The sequence below is a fragment of the Leopardus geoffroyi genome, chromosome B2 (genome assembly GCF_018350155.1).
Source record: "Leopardus geoffroyi isolate Oge1 chromosome B2, O.geoffroyi_Oge1_pat1.0, whole genome shotgun sequence".
In the NCBI taxonomy this organism is placed as follows: domain Eukaryota; kingdom Metazoa; phylum Chordata; class Mammalia; order Carnivora; family Felidae; genus Leopardus; species Leopardus geoffroyi.
The window spans coordinates 75,907,862-75,925,746 of NC_059332.1; the positions used below are offsets into that span (position 1 = coordinate 75,907,862).

Sequence of the window (17,885 nt, forward strand, 5' to 3'; positions counted from 1 at the left end):
TGGATTGGAAGAATATTGTTAAAATTCAATAGCACCCAAGGCAATCTACATATTTAATGCAATCCCTATCAAAAAAACACTAGCATTCTTCACAGAGCTAGAACAAACAATCCTAAAATTTGTATGGAACCACAAAAGACCCTGAATAGCCAAAGTAATGTTGAAAAAGAAAACCAAAGCTGATCCATACATAGTCTTAAACATTTTCCCCTTGAGTCATCCCTCAGCATGCACTCCCAGCCTCGAGGGCTATAAAAGCAGGTCCTAAGGAGGAGGGTTGTGGAGATCTACTCATCTTGTGGTGCAAAAACAGGCTTCTCCCTCTAAGTTTCCCTAATAAACTATTTCTTGTCAAGCTGGACTTGTCAGCCTTTTCCTTTGGTCTTAGGACTCTTTTGGCCTTTGAAGCTTGATTTGCATATACCTCCCTTTCACAGAACAGTGCAGTATTTGTCTTTCTGCATCCAGCTTATTCCACTTAGCAGTATGTCCTCCACAGTGTACTATCATATTATTGGTCATCTGTCAATGGCATTTAGGTTGTATCCATACCTTGGCTATTGTAAGTGACAGTGCAGTGAACATGGGAGTACAGTTATGTCTTTAGAATATATACCCTGAAGTGGGATTAATAAGTCATAAGGTAGTTCCATGTTAAATTTTTTTTCGGGAACCGCCATATTATTTCCCATAGTAGCTGCACCCATTTATATTCCATCAATAGCACACAAAAATTCCATTCTCTCCAAATCCTCGCGAACATGTTATTTTCTGTCTTTTTGATAAACAGCCAATCTGACAGGTAGGAGGGGATATCTAATTTGATTTGCACTTCCCTGATGATTAGTGAAGTTAAGCATCTTTTCATGTGTTTGTTGGCCATTAGTATGTCTTCTTTTGAAGACTTCTATTCAGGTCCTTTGCTCACTTTTAATTGGGTTCTCTGGTTTTTTGATATTGAGTTGCATGAGCTCCTTACATATTTTGGGTATCAACTCCTTATCAGAAATATGGTTTATAAATACCTTCTTCCATTCCATAGGTTGCCTTTTCACCTGATTATTTCCTTTGCTAGACGGCATTTTAACCTGATGCAATCTCATTTGTCTATTTTCCCTTTTGTTGGTTGTGTTTTGGGGGTCATATCTAAAAACATATTCCCTAGCGCAATGCCAAGAAGCTTTTTTCTCATGTCTTCTAGTTATTTTACAGTTTCAGGTTTTATATTTAAGCCTTTGACCCACCTTGAGTTGACTTTTGTATGTGGGGTGAGATAAGAGCCTAATTTCATTCTTCTGCACGTAACTATCTACATCTAGTTTTTTAATATCATATACAGGCATAACTCAGAGATACTGCAGGTTCAATTCCAGACCACTGCAATAAAGCAAATATTGCAATAAAGCCAGTCAAATTAATTTTTTTTGGTTTCTCAGTGCATGTAAAAGGTGTATTTATACCATACTATACTCTATTAAGTGTGCAATAGCATTACATTGAAAATAGTGTACATATCATTTTTAAAAATTAAACTAAAAATTTTTAGTTTGTTGCTAAAAAATACCATCACCTGAGCTTTTAGCAAGTTGTAATCTTTTTGCTGGTGGAGGGTCTTTCAGTCCTGATGGCTGCTGATCGATCAGGAGTGGTTGCTAAAGGTGGGGGTGGCTGTGGTACTTCCTTAAAACAAGACAACAGTGAAGTTTGACACATTGACTCTTCCTTTCACGAATGATTTCTCTGTAGCATAGAGAACTTCTTTACCCACAGAACTTCTTTCAAAATTGGAGGTGATCTTCTGAAACCCTGCTGCCCCTTTATCAATGAGGCTTATGTAATATTCTAGATCCTGTGCTGTCATTCCAACAAACTTCACAGCATCTTCAGCAGGATGAGATTCTATCTCAAGAATCTACTTTCTTTTCCTCATCCCTTCAAGTTTGACCCTAAGGTTTCAACAATTCAGTCACACATTCAGGCTCCACTTCTAATTCTTATTTTCTTGCTGCTTCCGCCACATTTGCACTTAACTTTCTCCACTGAAATTGTGAACCACTCCAAGTCATCCACAAGGGTTGGAATCAACTTCTTCCAAACTCCTGTTATATGTTGGGAACATTCTTCCTCTAAGTCATGAATCCTTAATGTTCTTAATGACATCCGGAATGGTGAATCCTTTCCAGAAGGTTTCAATTTACTTTGCCCAGATCCATCAGAGGAATCACTAACTAGCCCAACTATAGTTTTATGAAATGTAATTTTTAAGTAAGACTTAAACATCAAAATTACTCTTTGATACATGGGCTGCAGAATGGATGTTGTGTTATGAAACACGGGCATGGGAATAACATGAATCTCATCATATATCTCTATCAGAACTCTTGGATGATCAAGTGTATCATGGCCTATCTCGATTTTCGACATGCCTTCCTCGTTGAGCTTAATCATTTCTAGCCTCAGATTTAAAGTGAGAGACATATGGGGTGCCTGGGTGGCTCATGCAGTTAAGCATCTGACTCTTGGTTTTGGCTCAGGTCATGGCCTCATGGTTTTGTGAGTTCGAGCCCCACATCAGGCTTTGTGCTGGCAGCACGGAGCCTGCTTGGGATTCTGTCTCTTCTCTCTCCGCCCCTCCCCAACTTGTGCTGTCTTGGTGTCTTTCAAAATAAAACTTAAAACAATTTTTAAAAAATAAAGTGAGAGACATCTGATTCTTCCTTTTACTTAAAACATTTAGAACCACTACAGGATTCTTAACTGGCCTAATTTCAATATTGTTGGTCTCAGGTAATAGGGAATGCTGAAGAGAGGTAGAGAGATGGGGTAAGAGCCAATCAGTGGAGCAATCAGAACACAACATCTATCGATTAAGTTTGCCATATTACATGGGCATGGTTCATGGTGCCCCAAAACAATTACAAAAGTAACATTAAAGATCACTAGTTACAGATTGCTACAACAAATAATGAAAAAGTTTGAAAAACTCCAAAAATTACAAAAATTTGACACAGAAACACAAAGTGAGCAAATGCTGTTGGAAATATGGCACCGATATATTGGCTTGCTTGATGCAGTGTTGCCACGCTGCATAGTATCTGTGAAGCACAATAAAGCAAAGAGCAATAAAATGAGGTATGCCTGTATTAAAGAGAGACTATTCTTTCTTCATTGTATATTCTTGGCCCTCTTCTTGTAGATCAGTCATAGATCAGTTGACTACAGATGTGTGTATTTATTTCTAGGCTCTATTCTGTTGCAATGGTTTTATAGGTCTGCTTTTCTGCCAATACCATACTGTTCTGATTACCATGGTTTTGTAATATATTTTGAAATCAGTGCGGATGATGCCTCTAAGCATTGCTCTTTCTCAAGCTTGCTTTGACTATTTGGAGTCTTTCGTGGTTCCCTATGAATTTTAAAATTGTTTTCGATTTCTATAGGGAACGCTATTGGGATTTTGATAGGGATTACCTTGTAGACTTGTATATCACTTTAGGTAGTAGGGACATTTTAATAGTATTAATTCTCCCAATCCATGAGCAAGGATGTCTTTCCATTTATCTATGTCTTCTTCATGTTTTCTAATTTTCACTGTAAAAATCTTTCATTTCTTTGATTAAATTTATTCCTAAGTTTTTTATTCTGTTTGTTTATAAAAACAACATTAAGTTTTGTATGTTGATTTTTTTTAATCTGGAAACTTTACTCAATTCATTGATTAATTCTGCTAGTTGTCTTTAGGGTTTCCTATGTATGTGATCATGCCATCTGCAAATAAATACAATTTTACTTCTTCCTTTATGATTTGGATGCCTTTTATTTCTTTTTCTTGTTTGCTGTGACTAGAACTTCTAGTACAATGCTGAACAGAAGTGTGAAGAGGAGGAATCTTCGCCTTATACTGAACCTTAAAGAGAAAGTTTTCAGTTTTTCACCTTTAAAATGTTAGCTGCAGAGTTTTCACACATGGCCTTTATTGTGTAATTTCTATTTTGTTAAGAGTTTTAACCATGAATGGATGTTGAACTCTGTCAAATGGATTTTTTTGTGTGTAAGATGCTCAGGTTTTTTTTTTTGTTTTAGTTTTTATTTAAATTCCAGTTAGTTAACATACAACGTAATATTAGTTTCAGTTGTACAATACAGTGAATGCTGAAGTTCAATGCTTCCATACAACTCATCAAACAAATGCATTCCTTAATCCCTATCAGCTACTTAACCCATCCCCCCAACAAACTGGTAACCATCAGTTGGTTCTCTATAGTTAAGGGTCTGTTTCTTGGTTTGCCTCCCTCTCTCTTCCCCGTCCCCCCCCCCTTCCTTTGTTCATTTGTTTCTTAAATTCCACATAGGAGTGAAATCATACAGTATCTGTCCTTCTCGGACTTATCTCGCTTAGCATAATACTCTCTTATCATTTGCAACGACATGGGTAGAGCAATGTATTTTCTTTCATTTTGTTAATGTGTTTTAACATATTGACTGATTTGCATATTCATATTGATGTCTTAAAATCATCTATGATGTAAGTGTTTACACTATAAAACACAAGCAGGCTGTCCAAAACAGGCTTTTTTCTTTTCTTCCAGAATATAGCTATTAAACATATACCAACATAACCACTGGTTGAGACTCTGTAAATTATACTTTCTATTGTTAATTAACCATCTTTTTATTCCCCTCTTTGGCTTTATTGAGGTATAATTGAAAAACAAAGCTGTAATATATTTAATGTGGAAAATGTGATGATTTATGTAAATTGTGAAGGGATTCTTACAACTGAGTTAATTAAGGCATGCATCACCTTTTTGGTGAGAACAGCTAAGTTCTACTTTCTTAGCATATTTTAATTATATAACAATCACAATTGTACTTATGTTATATAGATTCTCAGACTTTTTTTTTCTCAGACTTTTTTTTTTAATCTCATAACTGAAAGTTTATACTTCATTAATCTCTCCTCATTTTCCCCACCCCTCAGCTCCTAGCAACCTCATTCTACTGTTTCTGGGTTCAACTTTTATTTTTAAATTCTATCTATAAGTGATACCATGCAATATTCACCTTTGTCTTGCTATTTAATATAGCCAAGTGATACATTATTGTTGCAAATAACAGAATTTCCTTTAGGACTCAACATTTCATTAGTATATGTGTCACATTTTCATTCATCCACTGACAGACATTTAGCTTGTTTCCATACTTGGCTATTATAAATAATGCTGCAAAGAACATGGGACTATAGATATCTCTTTGAGATAATAATTTTGTTTTCTTTGGATATATATCCAGAAGTGGGACTTTGGATCACGTAATAGTTCTATTTTTAATTTTCTGAGGAGTCTTCATACTGTTTCCTGTAGTGGTTATACCAGTTTACATTCTCACCAACAGCAAATAAGAGTTCCCTTTTCTTCACATCCTAGTCAGCATTTGTTATCTCTAATCATTTTGAAAACTGTCATCCTGACAAGTATGATGTAATATCTGTGTTTTTTTCTTTTAATTTTTTTAATGTTCATTTATTTTTGAGAGAGAGAGAGACAGAGAGCGAGCAGGGGAGGGCAGAGAGAGAAGCAGACACAGAATCCAAAGCAGACCCCAGACTCTGAGTTGTCAGCACAGAGCCCAACGCAGGGCTTGAACTTACAAACCATGAGATCATGACTTGAGCTGAAGTCAGACACTTAACCAACTGAGCCACCCAGGTGTCCTTCACTGTGGTTTTTAATGGCATTTCCCTGATAATTAGTGAAGTTAAGCATCTTTTTATGTGCCTATTGGCCATTTTTTGGCTATTAATTTAATTTGTATGAATTCCTTGTATGTTTTGAATATTAACCCTGTATTAGATATGTAGTTTGCAAATACTTTCTCCCATTCCACAGAATGCTTTTTCATATTGTTCATGGTTTCCCTTGCTGTGCAGAAGCTTTTTAGTTTGATGCAATCAACCTCATTTACTTCTGCTTTTGGTATGAAATCTAAAAAACCATTGCCAAGACCAGTATCAAAGAGCTTACCCCATGTTTTCTTCTATGGGTTTTACAGTTTTAGGTCTTATGTTCAAGTGTTCAATCTATTGAGTTCAATTTTGTGTATGGGGTAAGACAGGTTTTATCTTTTGCATGTGGCTATCCAGCTTTCCAAACACTATTTACTGAAGAACTATTCCTTTTCTCACTGTGTATTCTTTGTGCCACTATCAATAACTAATTGACCATATATGCATGTATTTATTTCTGGACCTTCCGTTGATCTATGAGTCTTTCTAAAATGTCAATACCATACTATTTTGATTACTATTCCATTGATCTATGTGGTTTTTTTATGCTAATACCATACTATTTTGGTTATTGTAGCTTTGTAATATATTTGAAATCAGGAAGTGTGATACCTCCAGCTTTATTCTTTTTTCTCAAGATCGCTTTGGCTATTTGGGGTCTTTTTTGGTTCCATGTAAATTTTAGGATTATTTTTCCTATTTCTGTGAAAAATGCCATTTGAATTTGATATGGATTGCATTGGATCTGTAGATCACTTTAGGTAATACAGACATTTTAATATTAATTCTTCTAATCAATGAACACAGAGTATCTTTTCATTTATTTGTGTGTTCTTTAATTTCTTTCATCAATGTTTTATAGTTTTAAGTGTACACCTCTTTCACCTTCTTGGTTAGTTTATTCCTAAATATTTTATTCTTTTTCATGGTATTGTAAATGGGATTGCTTTCTTGTGGTTTTCTTTTTTTGAGGTGTCTTTGTCTGGTTTTAGTTATCAGGGTAATGCTAGCCTCATAGAATGAGTTTGGAAGAATTCCCTCTTCCATTTTTTTTGAAAGACACTAAGAAGAATTGATATGAATTCATCTTTGAATATTTGGTAGAATTTACCCATAATGCCATCTGCTCCTAGTGTTTAGAAAAATAATGTATTCTTACATATAACAGGAAGGATTCAAGACAAGCATAAGGGACCTATCATTGAGAAAATCTGTGGACTTTAATTCATTAAAGATATTTAAAAACAAAAGAGAGATAGCAATTTGTGCAGAATTATTTTGATACTATTCTGAATAGACCAATTTTTGCTATCTAAAATATGTGAATATGTAATATTTACCGTTAGCCAGCATGCCAGTTTTCTCTTCTTCCTAAATTAAAAGAAGAAAATAATCATATTATTTGAAACCAAAATTATATAAAATGACCATAATGCAAATAGTAGCAAAATTTGAAAACCAGTGTTTTACTCCATCATGAGAAAGAAATGTACCTTCCAGATTTCTTTTATTACTCCCATTCACTAATAATTTTACAAGACTAGAGAACATAGCTATGAAAGAACTTCAGGCCTGCTGCAATTACCAATTAATTTAGGCCTTTATAAGCCTTGTTTAAAGAATCTCGATGCCATCTGCTCATTCACCTTGCTTAGAAATTCTATTTTTTGAACTCCAAGATAACATGGATACTTTATGTAAGATTCTTGCTATTATAACATCATCAATAATTTTTCTCTTCTTTTCAAAATTAATGATCAACTATAATTTGTAGTCTGTTTCAGTTACATTTTGAGAGACAAAATTTTCAAAGAGGCAGGCCACCAAATGGCAAAATAATTGAAATTTATCAAAATTGTAAGTTCCGTTAGAGTAAGTTTTATAATTAGTGTCACCTACGTTCTCCACTTGGATAGGCAACATGTAGGATTGATTATTCCATAATAACAGAGCTTTAATTCCTTCTACACTGACACATTTTTATGCAGGCCTATATTTTCTTTTCTTTTTTTTTTTTTTTTTTTTTTTTTTAAGAGAGAGAGAGTACATGCCTGAGCAGGGGAGGGGGTAGACAGAGAGAGGGAATCTCAAGCCTGCTCCACCCTCAGCGTGGAGCCTGACGTGGGGTTCAATCCCACAACCCTGGGATCACGACCTGAGCCAAAACCAAGAGTCGGATGCTCAACTGAATGAGCCATCCAGGCACCCCTATATTTTCTTAATATATCAAACCACTGTGTCTTCTACTGACTTATTTTTCATAAAATATTTAAATTGCCATATTCTAAATATAAATGCTAGTAAGCTTCTAAGGAAAGCCAGCAGATCACATTAATCTTCATGTATTTCTAGAGGTCTTCTTATTTTCCCCACTAAACTGAGTGATATAGAGACAACTAGTGACAAAGCACCAGGTATATTTAAAATGAGAGTATCTATTGATACCTGGAAAGTATTTCTTGCTTCTGTTTAGACAGTCTATGGTTTCACACATGTTTAAAACATATAATCCTAACATGCAGTCCCCAAAGAGACCTAACTATATAGATCAAGACTAACATAATGGGGCGCCTGGGTGGCTCAGTCAGTTGGGTGTCCAACTTCGGCTCAGGTCATGAACTTGCGGTTCGTGAGTTCGAGCCCCGTGTTGGGCTCTGTGCTGACAGCTCAGAGCCTGCCTGGAGATTGTTTCAGATTCTGTGTCTCCCTCTCTCTCTTTGACCCTCCCCCATTCATGCTCTGTCTCTGTCTCAAAAATAAATGAACGTTCCAAAAAAAAAAAAGACTAACATAACAAATAGTAATTATCCTACTTGTTAATATAGGTAGCTTCAGAGAGTTCTATATGGCAGACATTATGTAGTAATACCCTTAGTCAATCTTGCTAAGAACTAAGAAGAGATCTGAAGTATAGCAACACTGAATATGAATGAAGTAATGAATTAATTCATGATCTTAGTCTAATAAGTTTCAGACAGTAATGTCACTGCTAGCATAAATACTGAGGAGGGATGTTTTTTGTATTTCACAAGGACAAGATCTACCAAAGAAAGTGTAGCTTAATATACCTGTTTAAAAATTAGATTTGAGATTTCAATTAAAATTTTAATTTTTAAAGCTTAAGGAAATTACTTGCCAAAAGAGATCCTTTAGAAAATCAATTACCAGGGGCACCTGGGTGGCTCAGTCAGCTGAGCATCTGACTTCGGCTCAGGTCATGATCTCGTAGTTTGTGGGTTCAAGCCCTGCATCGGGCTCTGTGCTGACAGCTCAGAGCCTACAGCCTGCTTCAAATCCTGTGTCTCCTTCTCTCTCTCTGTCCCTCCCCCTGCTCATGTTTTGTCTCTCTTTGTCTCTCAAAAATAAATAATAAATGTTAAAAAGTTTCAAAAAAAGAAAGAAAATCAATTGCCAAATTTATTACGATTGACATCCTGAATTAAGAAAATGTCTGAGTGTTAAGAGACCTATAGCTTTATAACAATGAGAAAGACAATAAAGAACTTTGTATTTTGAGCTCTCCATATAGTGACAGTCAGCTAAGATGATGAAAGAAACTTCAAAACTGTCAAATATAGGGGCGCCTGGGTGGCGCAGTCGGTTAAGCATCTGACTTCAGCCAGGTCACGATCTCGCGGTCCGTGAGTTCGAGCCCCGCGTCGGGCTCTGGGCTGATGGCTCAGAGCCTGGGGCCTGTTTCCGATTCTGTGTCTCCCTCTCTCTCTGCCCCTCCCCCGTTCATGCTCTGTCTCTCTCTGTCCCAAAAATAAATAAACGTTGAAAAAAAAAAAAAAAAACTGTCAAATATATAATTGATGTATCACCTGTTTGGGTACATGTATTTTTTCAGATTTGGGATTTTCTTTGGAATTAGTCTCTTCTTTAGTGGTCAAAGGTACATCAATATCCTCTTCATCTTCAAAATCATCACTGTAATTTTCTGAAGAAAATAATTTAAAAAGATACAAGAATCACACTGTTAAAAAAGTCATATTCCAATAAAAGACTGCTGAGTTCCAAAGAAAGGAGACTGCATAAGAATAATTTGCTGAAATATTTACATAAAGATATCTCTAGAGAACATTTTTTTTTGCAAAGATTTAATCAGAATTCAATCCGTAGACTTAAGTTTATTTTGTCATCTTGTACTTTCAAATAGTTATAAGGGTTTTAAATTTTAATCTTTTAAATTAACAATAAAAATTTCTAGAACTGTCCAAAAATTTTTATATCTTTAAAACAAAGTTTAACACTAAAGACAAAGTCTCAAATACCCTACTTATAAAAGGCAGTGCTTTTTTGAAATCTTGATGTTGTTAAACACAATTGTTAAATTTGCTTATTTTTTTGATTTTTTTTTTTTTTTTTTTTTTTTTTTTGTCTGTGTAGGTTATTTCCAATGTAAGCCTGAAACGGTACCTATGAAAGGTCTATCTCTAGCCCTTCCCTTGGGTAAATACTGGCTCTACATGACCTAACATTTCCCAATCCTGGGCACTTCTCAGCTAAGGTCCCAAATCATATCTCAGTTATGTTACACCAGAAGGGAAAGGTGTGTCCATCTTAACATGATGTCATTAGACTACTTCTGGAGAAGGTGTGGAAGGGACTATCTGGCCAGGATTTCTTCACCAATTAAAAACAATTTTTTTAACGTTTATTTTTGAGAGAGAGAGAGAGAGAGAGAGAGAGAGTGAGTGAAAGAAAGAATGTGAGTGGGGGAGGAGCAGAGACAGGGAGACACAGAATCTGAAGCAGGCTCCAGGCTCTGAGCTGTCAGCACAGAGCCTGATACGGGGCTCAAACCCACAAACTGTGAGATCATGACCTGAGCTGAAATCAGATGCTTAACCTACTGAGCCACCCAGGTGCCCCACTTCCCCCATTTTTAACTTGTTTATTGCCCTTAAAGGAATGACTGAGATCTGTGACCTTTTCAGAGTGGAAACCATCATTCCAGAAATAAACATGACCTTAACTGTATTTCAAAAATTAGATAACATTCAGAAACAAGATGGCCTGATGAATGAAAGACTGTATGTGGTACTAGAGAGTCTGCTTCTGGAATGGCTGCCTTTTAGAATGGAGAGGAAAACTTGAGTTTAATTAATAATGAAAATCTGGAAATGAATTTGAGAGGGCTTACAAGTTAAACAGAGATGTTTCTGAAGGTAAACATCTCTGTTTTATTAGTTCATAAGAATACAAAGTGGGAGGGGCGCCTGGGTGGCGCAGTCGGTTAAGCGTCCGACTTCAGCCAGGTCACGATCTCGCGGTCCGTGAGTTCGAGCCCCGCGTCAGGCTCTGGGCTGACGCTCAGAGCCTGGAGCCTGTTTCCGATTCTGTGTCTCCCTCTCTCTCTGCGCCTCCCCCGTTCATGCTCTGTCTCTCTCTCTGTCCCAAAAATAAATAAAAAAAAAACGTTGAAAAAAAAAAAAAAAAGAAAAGAATACAAAGTGGGTACAGTACATTAGGTAAATAAACTAGCTTAGTTGGTTAACTACATCAATTATCTATATTCTGAGGCTGAGAAGCTGACCTTTGTTTCTCTCCCATAAAAGAAAGAACACTGAGATTTTCTAAATATTAGCAGACATAATTAAATTTGCAAAACAGTTATTTTCTAAATATTGGTAGACATAATTCACAAAACAGCTATCAAGAAATTACTTTGTATTAGACATACTTCTAGATTCTAGAACCAGTATAACATGATTAAAATTCTAATATTCTACATGGGAAAGAAAATATGGGAGGGTATGACAATGAACTTAAACAACTATGTGGGATTTGAGAACTACTTGAAATCAACGGAAGGAAAATAGTGTTTGTTTGACTACAAAGAGGCAGTATGCGAAACAGTTTAGATAGTATACCATAGCACTTAAGAGCATAACCAGGAGGGGCACCTGGCTGGCTCAAGGTGGTAAAACATGCAACTCTTAATCTCCGGGTTGTAAATTCAAGCCCCACATTGTGTATAGAGGTTACTTAAAAATAAAGTCTTAAAAGAAAAAAAAAAAAAAAAAAAAAAAAAGGAGCATGACCAGGAGCCAGAAGGCTTGGATTTAATTCCTGGTTCTACTACTTATAGTATAGAATCATTGGCAGGTCACAAATCCTCTTTGCCTCATTTTCCCCATCTGTAAAGTGAGGTTGCTAATAGCACTTATCTCAAATGGTTGCTGAGAAGATTAAGAGTTAAAGTGTTTAGAAGAGTGGCTGGTATATCATATGCCCTATTTAAAAGTGTTAGCTATTACATTTAGTAATTATCTTTGTTAGCATTATTATAGCTAGTGTTGCATTTAATCTGAATCAAAAGTTAATAAGGCCAAATATTATTTTGGATTGGAAAAAGTGCTAATGTGCATTTTTCAAAATTACATTTTGTTAGTTGCATTTTGTAACTGAACCATCTACAGGCAAACACTATAACATATAAATAACCAATCCCTTCTCCAGGAATTTGTCATGAGTAAACTAAGGAAAAATCATTGGTAGATACAGAGATGACAACAGATGAGAAATAAGTGGAAATAAAACAGCATATCAGAGATTTCAGAAACATTAAGGCAAATTAAGTTTATATAAAAATGAAAGAGTAAAACCACATTGAGAAGGTGGTTTTCATATGAGAAATCCCAGAGAAAATAATATGCTGGCTCTTCCATATTGTTTGGAAAACATTGAGAATATTCATTTGTAGTGTTCTAACCTTTTTGAGACAAAGATGTTATACATTCAAGGTACTATTTCTATTATTATATTCCCTAACTTTGCAACTTTGAAAATATTATTTGCATAAATAGAAGAAGTGTTTTAAAATTCAGATAAAGTAAATAACAGTCAATGTATAAGATCTGAATGATAGACTTTGTAGACATTTTCATTCTTTGTGGGAAAATTTCCCTGAAAATTTTAATTTGAATACGATGCAACCTACAGGACTTTCTCCTCTACTATCCTAGATTTCAAGAACTTTGTAAACAATGAGTAAATTGGACTAAATATATGAAACAACTATCTACAGACATTGGACAACTGGCAGCACAAAAATATGATTCCTAAGAAAAGAAAAACAAGTGAGGTGAGCCCTATGGAACTTGAAGGTACATACATTCATGAATGTTAAGCAGGGAGGGGAAGATCAGGACAGTCTCACTGTGCTAAGGTGACAGAGATTAGAGCAGAAAAGCTGGGCAATCGGAAGTTGTAGGGCAGTAACAGAGGAAATACCTATGTAGAAACAGAGCTCTAAAGATCTGCATGAGGTCTCCTTGAGTCTTTCCTAAATATTAAGTCATATTTGTATAGTTTGAGTAACTGAAAAGCTACAGGCTGGAAAATTCACAGAGCTCACAAGGGGTAGTGAGACTCTGGAACTCTACCCAGCTGAAGTGGAAAAAATCCTCATTGTTTAATAGGGTCATTCAGTAGGAACCTTAAAAAGGCTGTGCCTTACTCCTAGTGTCAAACTGTACTGTGGAAGTCTACTCTAGACTTCCTCTAATAAAGCATAAGAAAAGCCTTGAAAGGATCGAGCTAGCAAAATCAGTTATCTGCCAGAACAAAGCTCGACACTCTTTATAAGAAGAAAACAAAATGCAGACACTCAACAATGTAAAAGTCTGCAATATCCAACACCCAATAAAAAAATCACTAAGACTTACAAGGAGGAAAATGTGACCGTAACTAGGAGAAGCAGCAGTCAATAGAAAGAGACCCACAAATGCACAAACATTGGGATCAGCAGAATATGCTTAATGCTAAGAACTTGAAAAAATGAACATGAGAAAAGATACTGAAGAAATTTTTTTAAAAAGACCTAAAACTTTTAGATTGAACTTCTAGACTGAAAGAAAAAAAATATAAAATTCAATGAATTAACAAAAGATCAAAAGAAAGAAGAAAAAAAATCAGTGAACCTGAAGACACAGTAATAAAAACTGAAGAACAGAGAGGAAAAAAACTTTAAAAAATGAAAGTCTTAGTTACCTGTGGGGCAAAATTTAGTCATTTCACATAATTATAATTAAAGTCAGAGGGCAGGGGATGACAGAAATAATATTTGAAGAATTAATGGGCAAAACAATTTAAAAAATGTTTTATTTTTTTATTTTAGAGAGAGAGAAAGAGAGAGAGAGAAAGTGGGGGAGGAGGGAGGGAGGGAGGGAGGGAGAGGGAAAGAGGGAGAGGGAGAGAGACAGACACAGAGAGACAGAGAGAGACAGAGAGAGAGAGAGATTCTCAAGCAAGCTCTATGCTTAGCGCAGAGCTGGACATGAGGCTTGATCCCACAACCCTGGATCATGACCTGAGCTGAAATCAAGAGCCAGATGCATAACCAATGGAGCCATCCAGGCACCCCATGGACAAAACATTTTTTTTAATTATGACGGAAAGTATAAATCCATAAGGGCCCCTGGGTGGCTCAGTCAGCTGAGCATCCGACTTCAGCTCAGGTCATGATCTCGAGGTCTGTGAGTTCAAGCCCCACGTCGGGCTCTGTGCTGACAGCTCAGAGCCCAGAGTCTGCTTTGGATTCTGTGTCTCCCTCTCTCTCTGCCCCTCCCCCGCTCATGCTGTGTCTCTCTCTCCGTCAAAAATAAATCAACACTAAAAAAAAAATTTAAAAAAAAAGTACAAATCCATAGATCAATGATGCTCAACCACCTCGAAAGAGGATAAATACAAGAACAGCGCACCAAGATACATTATCAAACTGCCTCAAAACCAAGCTAAAGAGAAAATCTTGAAAAAAAAAAAAAAAAAAGACCCAATATACATTAATCATAATAGGAATTATCATTGATTTCTCATGAGGACTAATACCATAAGACAAAATGAAATTGCTAAAGTGATCAAAGAAAACAAAACTCTGGAAGTTTTTCCTAGTAGACCCAGGTTCTTCATGCTGAAAAAAATTACTACATAGAAACTCAAAATACTAAGTAGTTACCACAGCTGACTCTTGAACATGGGTTTGAACTACAACTGGCTCCACTTACATGAGGATATTTTTCCAGTACAGTACAGTACTGTAAATGTATTTTCTCTTCCTTACAACTTTCTTAATAACATTTTCTTTCCTCCAGCTAACTTTAAAAATACAGTATATAATACACATAGCATACAAAATATATGTTAATCAACTGTTGTGGTTCTCATTAAGGCTTCCAATCAACAGGAGGCTAACAGTAAAGTTTCTAGGGAGCCAAAAGTTACACACAGATTTCTGACTGTGCAGGGGGTCAGCATCCCTAACCCCTATGTTGTGCAAGGTTCAACTGTATTTGAAAGTTACTAAGATAATCAATCTTAAAAGTTCTTATCTCAAGAAAAAAAATGTTTTGTGCTAGTGATAGATATTAACTAGACTTGCTATCGTGATCATTTCACAATGTATCAAATAATTATGTTGTATGCCTGAAAATAATCTTATATATCAATTATACTTCAATTTAAAAATTAATTTTTAAAAATCCATTTCAAATAAGAAATATAAAATCCTCAAATCTATGCAAAAGAATACAAAAAACTAGGAATGATAACTAAGTGGATAAATGTTTTTACATGTATATAAATTTTTTATCTTCCTGAAAAATTTTTTAAATAGACAGTTACAAATAGTAATAATAATAATAATAATAATAATAATGCATCATGGAGTTTTAACATATAGAAGAAAAATATATGACAAAAATACCAAAAAGGTTGGGAGGGAGTTTACTGTTTTTAAGACTCACTTAAGTGGTATAATGTTATTTGAATGTACTTTCTTTAATAAGATAAAGATGCACACTGTGAATCATAGAAAAACTAAGAAGAAAATGGGGCACCTAGGTGGCTCAGTCGGTTGAATGTCCGACTCTCAGTTTCAGCTCAGGTCATGATCTCATGGTTTCGTGAGTTTGAGCCCTGTGTCGGGCTCTGAGCTGACAGTGTGGAACCTGCTTGAGATTCCGTCTCCCTCTCTCTCTACCCCTCCCCTGCTCACGCTGTCTCTCTCAAAATAAATTAATAATACTTTAAAAAATTTAAAAGAAAAACTAAAAAAAAAAAAAAAATACAGCAAGGAAGTGTAACTAACAAGCCAAAACAAGGGATAAAATGGAATGCTCTCAGTACTCAATCCAATAGGCTACAGGACAAAAGCAACAAAACAAACAAATGGCAGAACAGTAAACAACCATACCAATGAATTTACTTTTATAAAGGGTAGAAACATGTCAGTCAGAAGTCAGAAACTGTCAGATTATTAGATAGAAAAGTAAAATCCAGCTATATACAATCCATGAGAAAATCATTTTAAATATAAAAACAAAGACAAAGACACATTAAAAGTCAAAGGACAAAAAGAAATACCTGAAGAGCCACGCTTTAGAGATACTGTCCTGGCTCCACAGATTCCCATGGTCCTTTTTCTATCTTCCTAATTGGTCCACCACCCACTCCCAACAAATGAGGCAATAGTGCACTTTCAACAATTTCTTAGTAGCTCAGATTGTAACATAGGCAGTTCACTCTACCCATTCAAAGCTCTTTCCAAGATAACATTTTCCTTTTAATTATTTGTCTATCAATGTCTTTATTAAAAGTTATACTACCTTTACAAATATTGTAAATTTTAAAACCAATAAAATTACCTGCTAGTTCATGTTTCGATTCATTCTCATGTTTATCTTCAGTTAGTTCTACGTTAGCTTGACTACTAAAAAAAAAAAAAAATTACCTAATTTAGTATTACATGTTAATAATAGGTTCCCATGCAATCTTTCATGTATATTTTTTAAAAATCCCTAACATATATATTCTTCTCAAGTACTCTTATTCTATCAAAAACTAAAAATTTAGGAGCTATAAAGAAAACGTTTTGAAAAGAAAGAATCCTCAAAGCCTAAGACTGTCGCTATCAATTAACACAAAGAAAAAATGCCATATTTTTTAACTTTATACACGAATACACACAATTTTACACATAAATGTGTGCCTTTACATGTCTCAGGGCTCAGATATCCTTTATAAACGAAAGATTAGAAACTGACCACGGGGGTGCCTGGGTGACTCAGTTGGTTAAGCATCCGACTTCGGCTCAGGTCATGATCTCGCGGTTTGTGGGTTTGAGCCCCGTGATGGGCTCCGTGCTGACAGCTCAGAGTCTGGAGCCTACTTAGGATTCTGTGTCTCCCTCTCTCTCTGTCCCTTTCCCACTCACACTCTGTCTGTCTGTCTCTCTCTCAAAAGTAAGTGAACATTTAATAAAAGAAAAAAAAAGAAACTGACTATAAGTTATGAGAACCAGTGAAGTCTACATAGAGGCTGGAAAAGAATGCCAGGTTCAGCATTTACATGTTAACAAGCAATTTAATCATGAAATGGAGGCTGACTACGAGGCCTAAACCTGTAAAATCTCAGCAAGGTGACAAAGGAACTTGAGCAAGTTTTAAATAAATTGAGTATACTTTTAGTTCATATACTGTCTTCTTTCAAAGCAAGGACTCCCTTCTACTTTTTTTAGTCCATGAACCCTCTCTTTAGTGAGATCAACAAATCCAAGAAGCTATAAAAGTGTAGTAATAATAACAGCAGCAAACACTATTGTGTACTCAATGCTATTTAGCACACTAACTGGCCTATTCTAGAACAGAAATATCAGTAGTTAGGAATAATGTTAAGAAATAAAACAAGCTAAGAAATATTGCAAAGGTACAAAAACCTGTGGCCAATGATCCTGTGTATGCTTAATCTGTGTTGTCACTGTTGGGAGAGGCAATCAGCACGGGCCCTGAGTGTCCTTGCATGTTCTTGTGGGGTACACCAAGAAAGGAAGGCACAAACCCCTCATTCCTAGGTCATTTCCCAGGATTGTGTGTGCATCAAGCAACCTTGATAGATGAGGCAGTATCTCCTCCCAGAAAAGGAGCAGGCTTGTTTCCTCTTACTATAAAAGCAATAGATACCCCAATCTCAGTGATCTTTTCCTGTAAAGCAACCCACCATCCATGCAGAGAGCCATTATGGACTCTCCATGTTGCCTCTGCAGGCCATGTGGAGCATGGGGGAACTGAGGCAAATAAATGTGAGATGTAGGCTGGAC

General features: G+C 35.8%; 1 protein-coding gene across 6 annotated transcripts in view; it reads right to left on the minus strand.

The window, feature by feature from the left end:
* The window catches only part of CEP162 (centrosomal protein 162), a 119,064-nt gene that overhangs the window by 82,789 nt on the left and 18,390 nt on the right, over positions 1 to 17,885 (minus strand). For 5 of the 6 annotated variants that reach the window (XM_045498931.1, XM_045498935.1, XM_045498934.1 and 2 more), the window contains exons 6-8: positions 16,435 to 16,499; positions 9,610 to 9,725; positions 7,126 to 7,156 (exon numbers count right to left, since the gene is read on the minus strand). In XM_045498931.1, coding sequence (XP_045354887.1) covers positions 7,126 to 7,156; positions 9,610 to 9,725; positions 16,435 to 16,499 — 212 coding nt within the window. The remainder of the gene's footprint in view (positions 1 to 7,125; positions 7,157 to 9,609; positions 9,726 to 16,434; positions 16,500 to 17,885) is intronic. The other variant, XM_045498937.1, reaches the window with a different exon arrangement.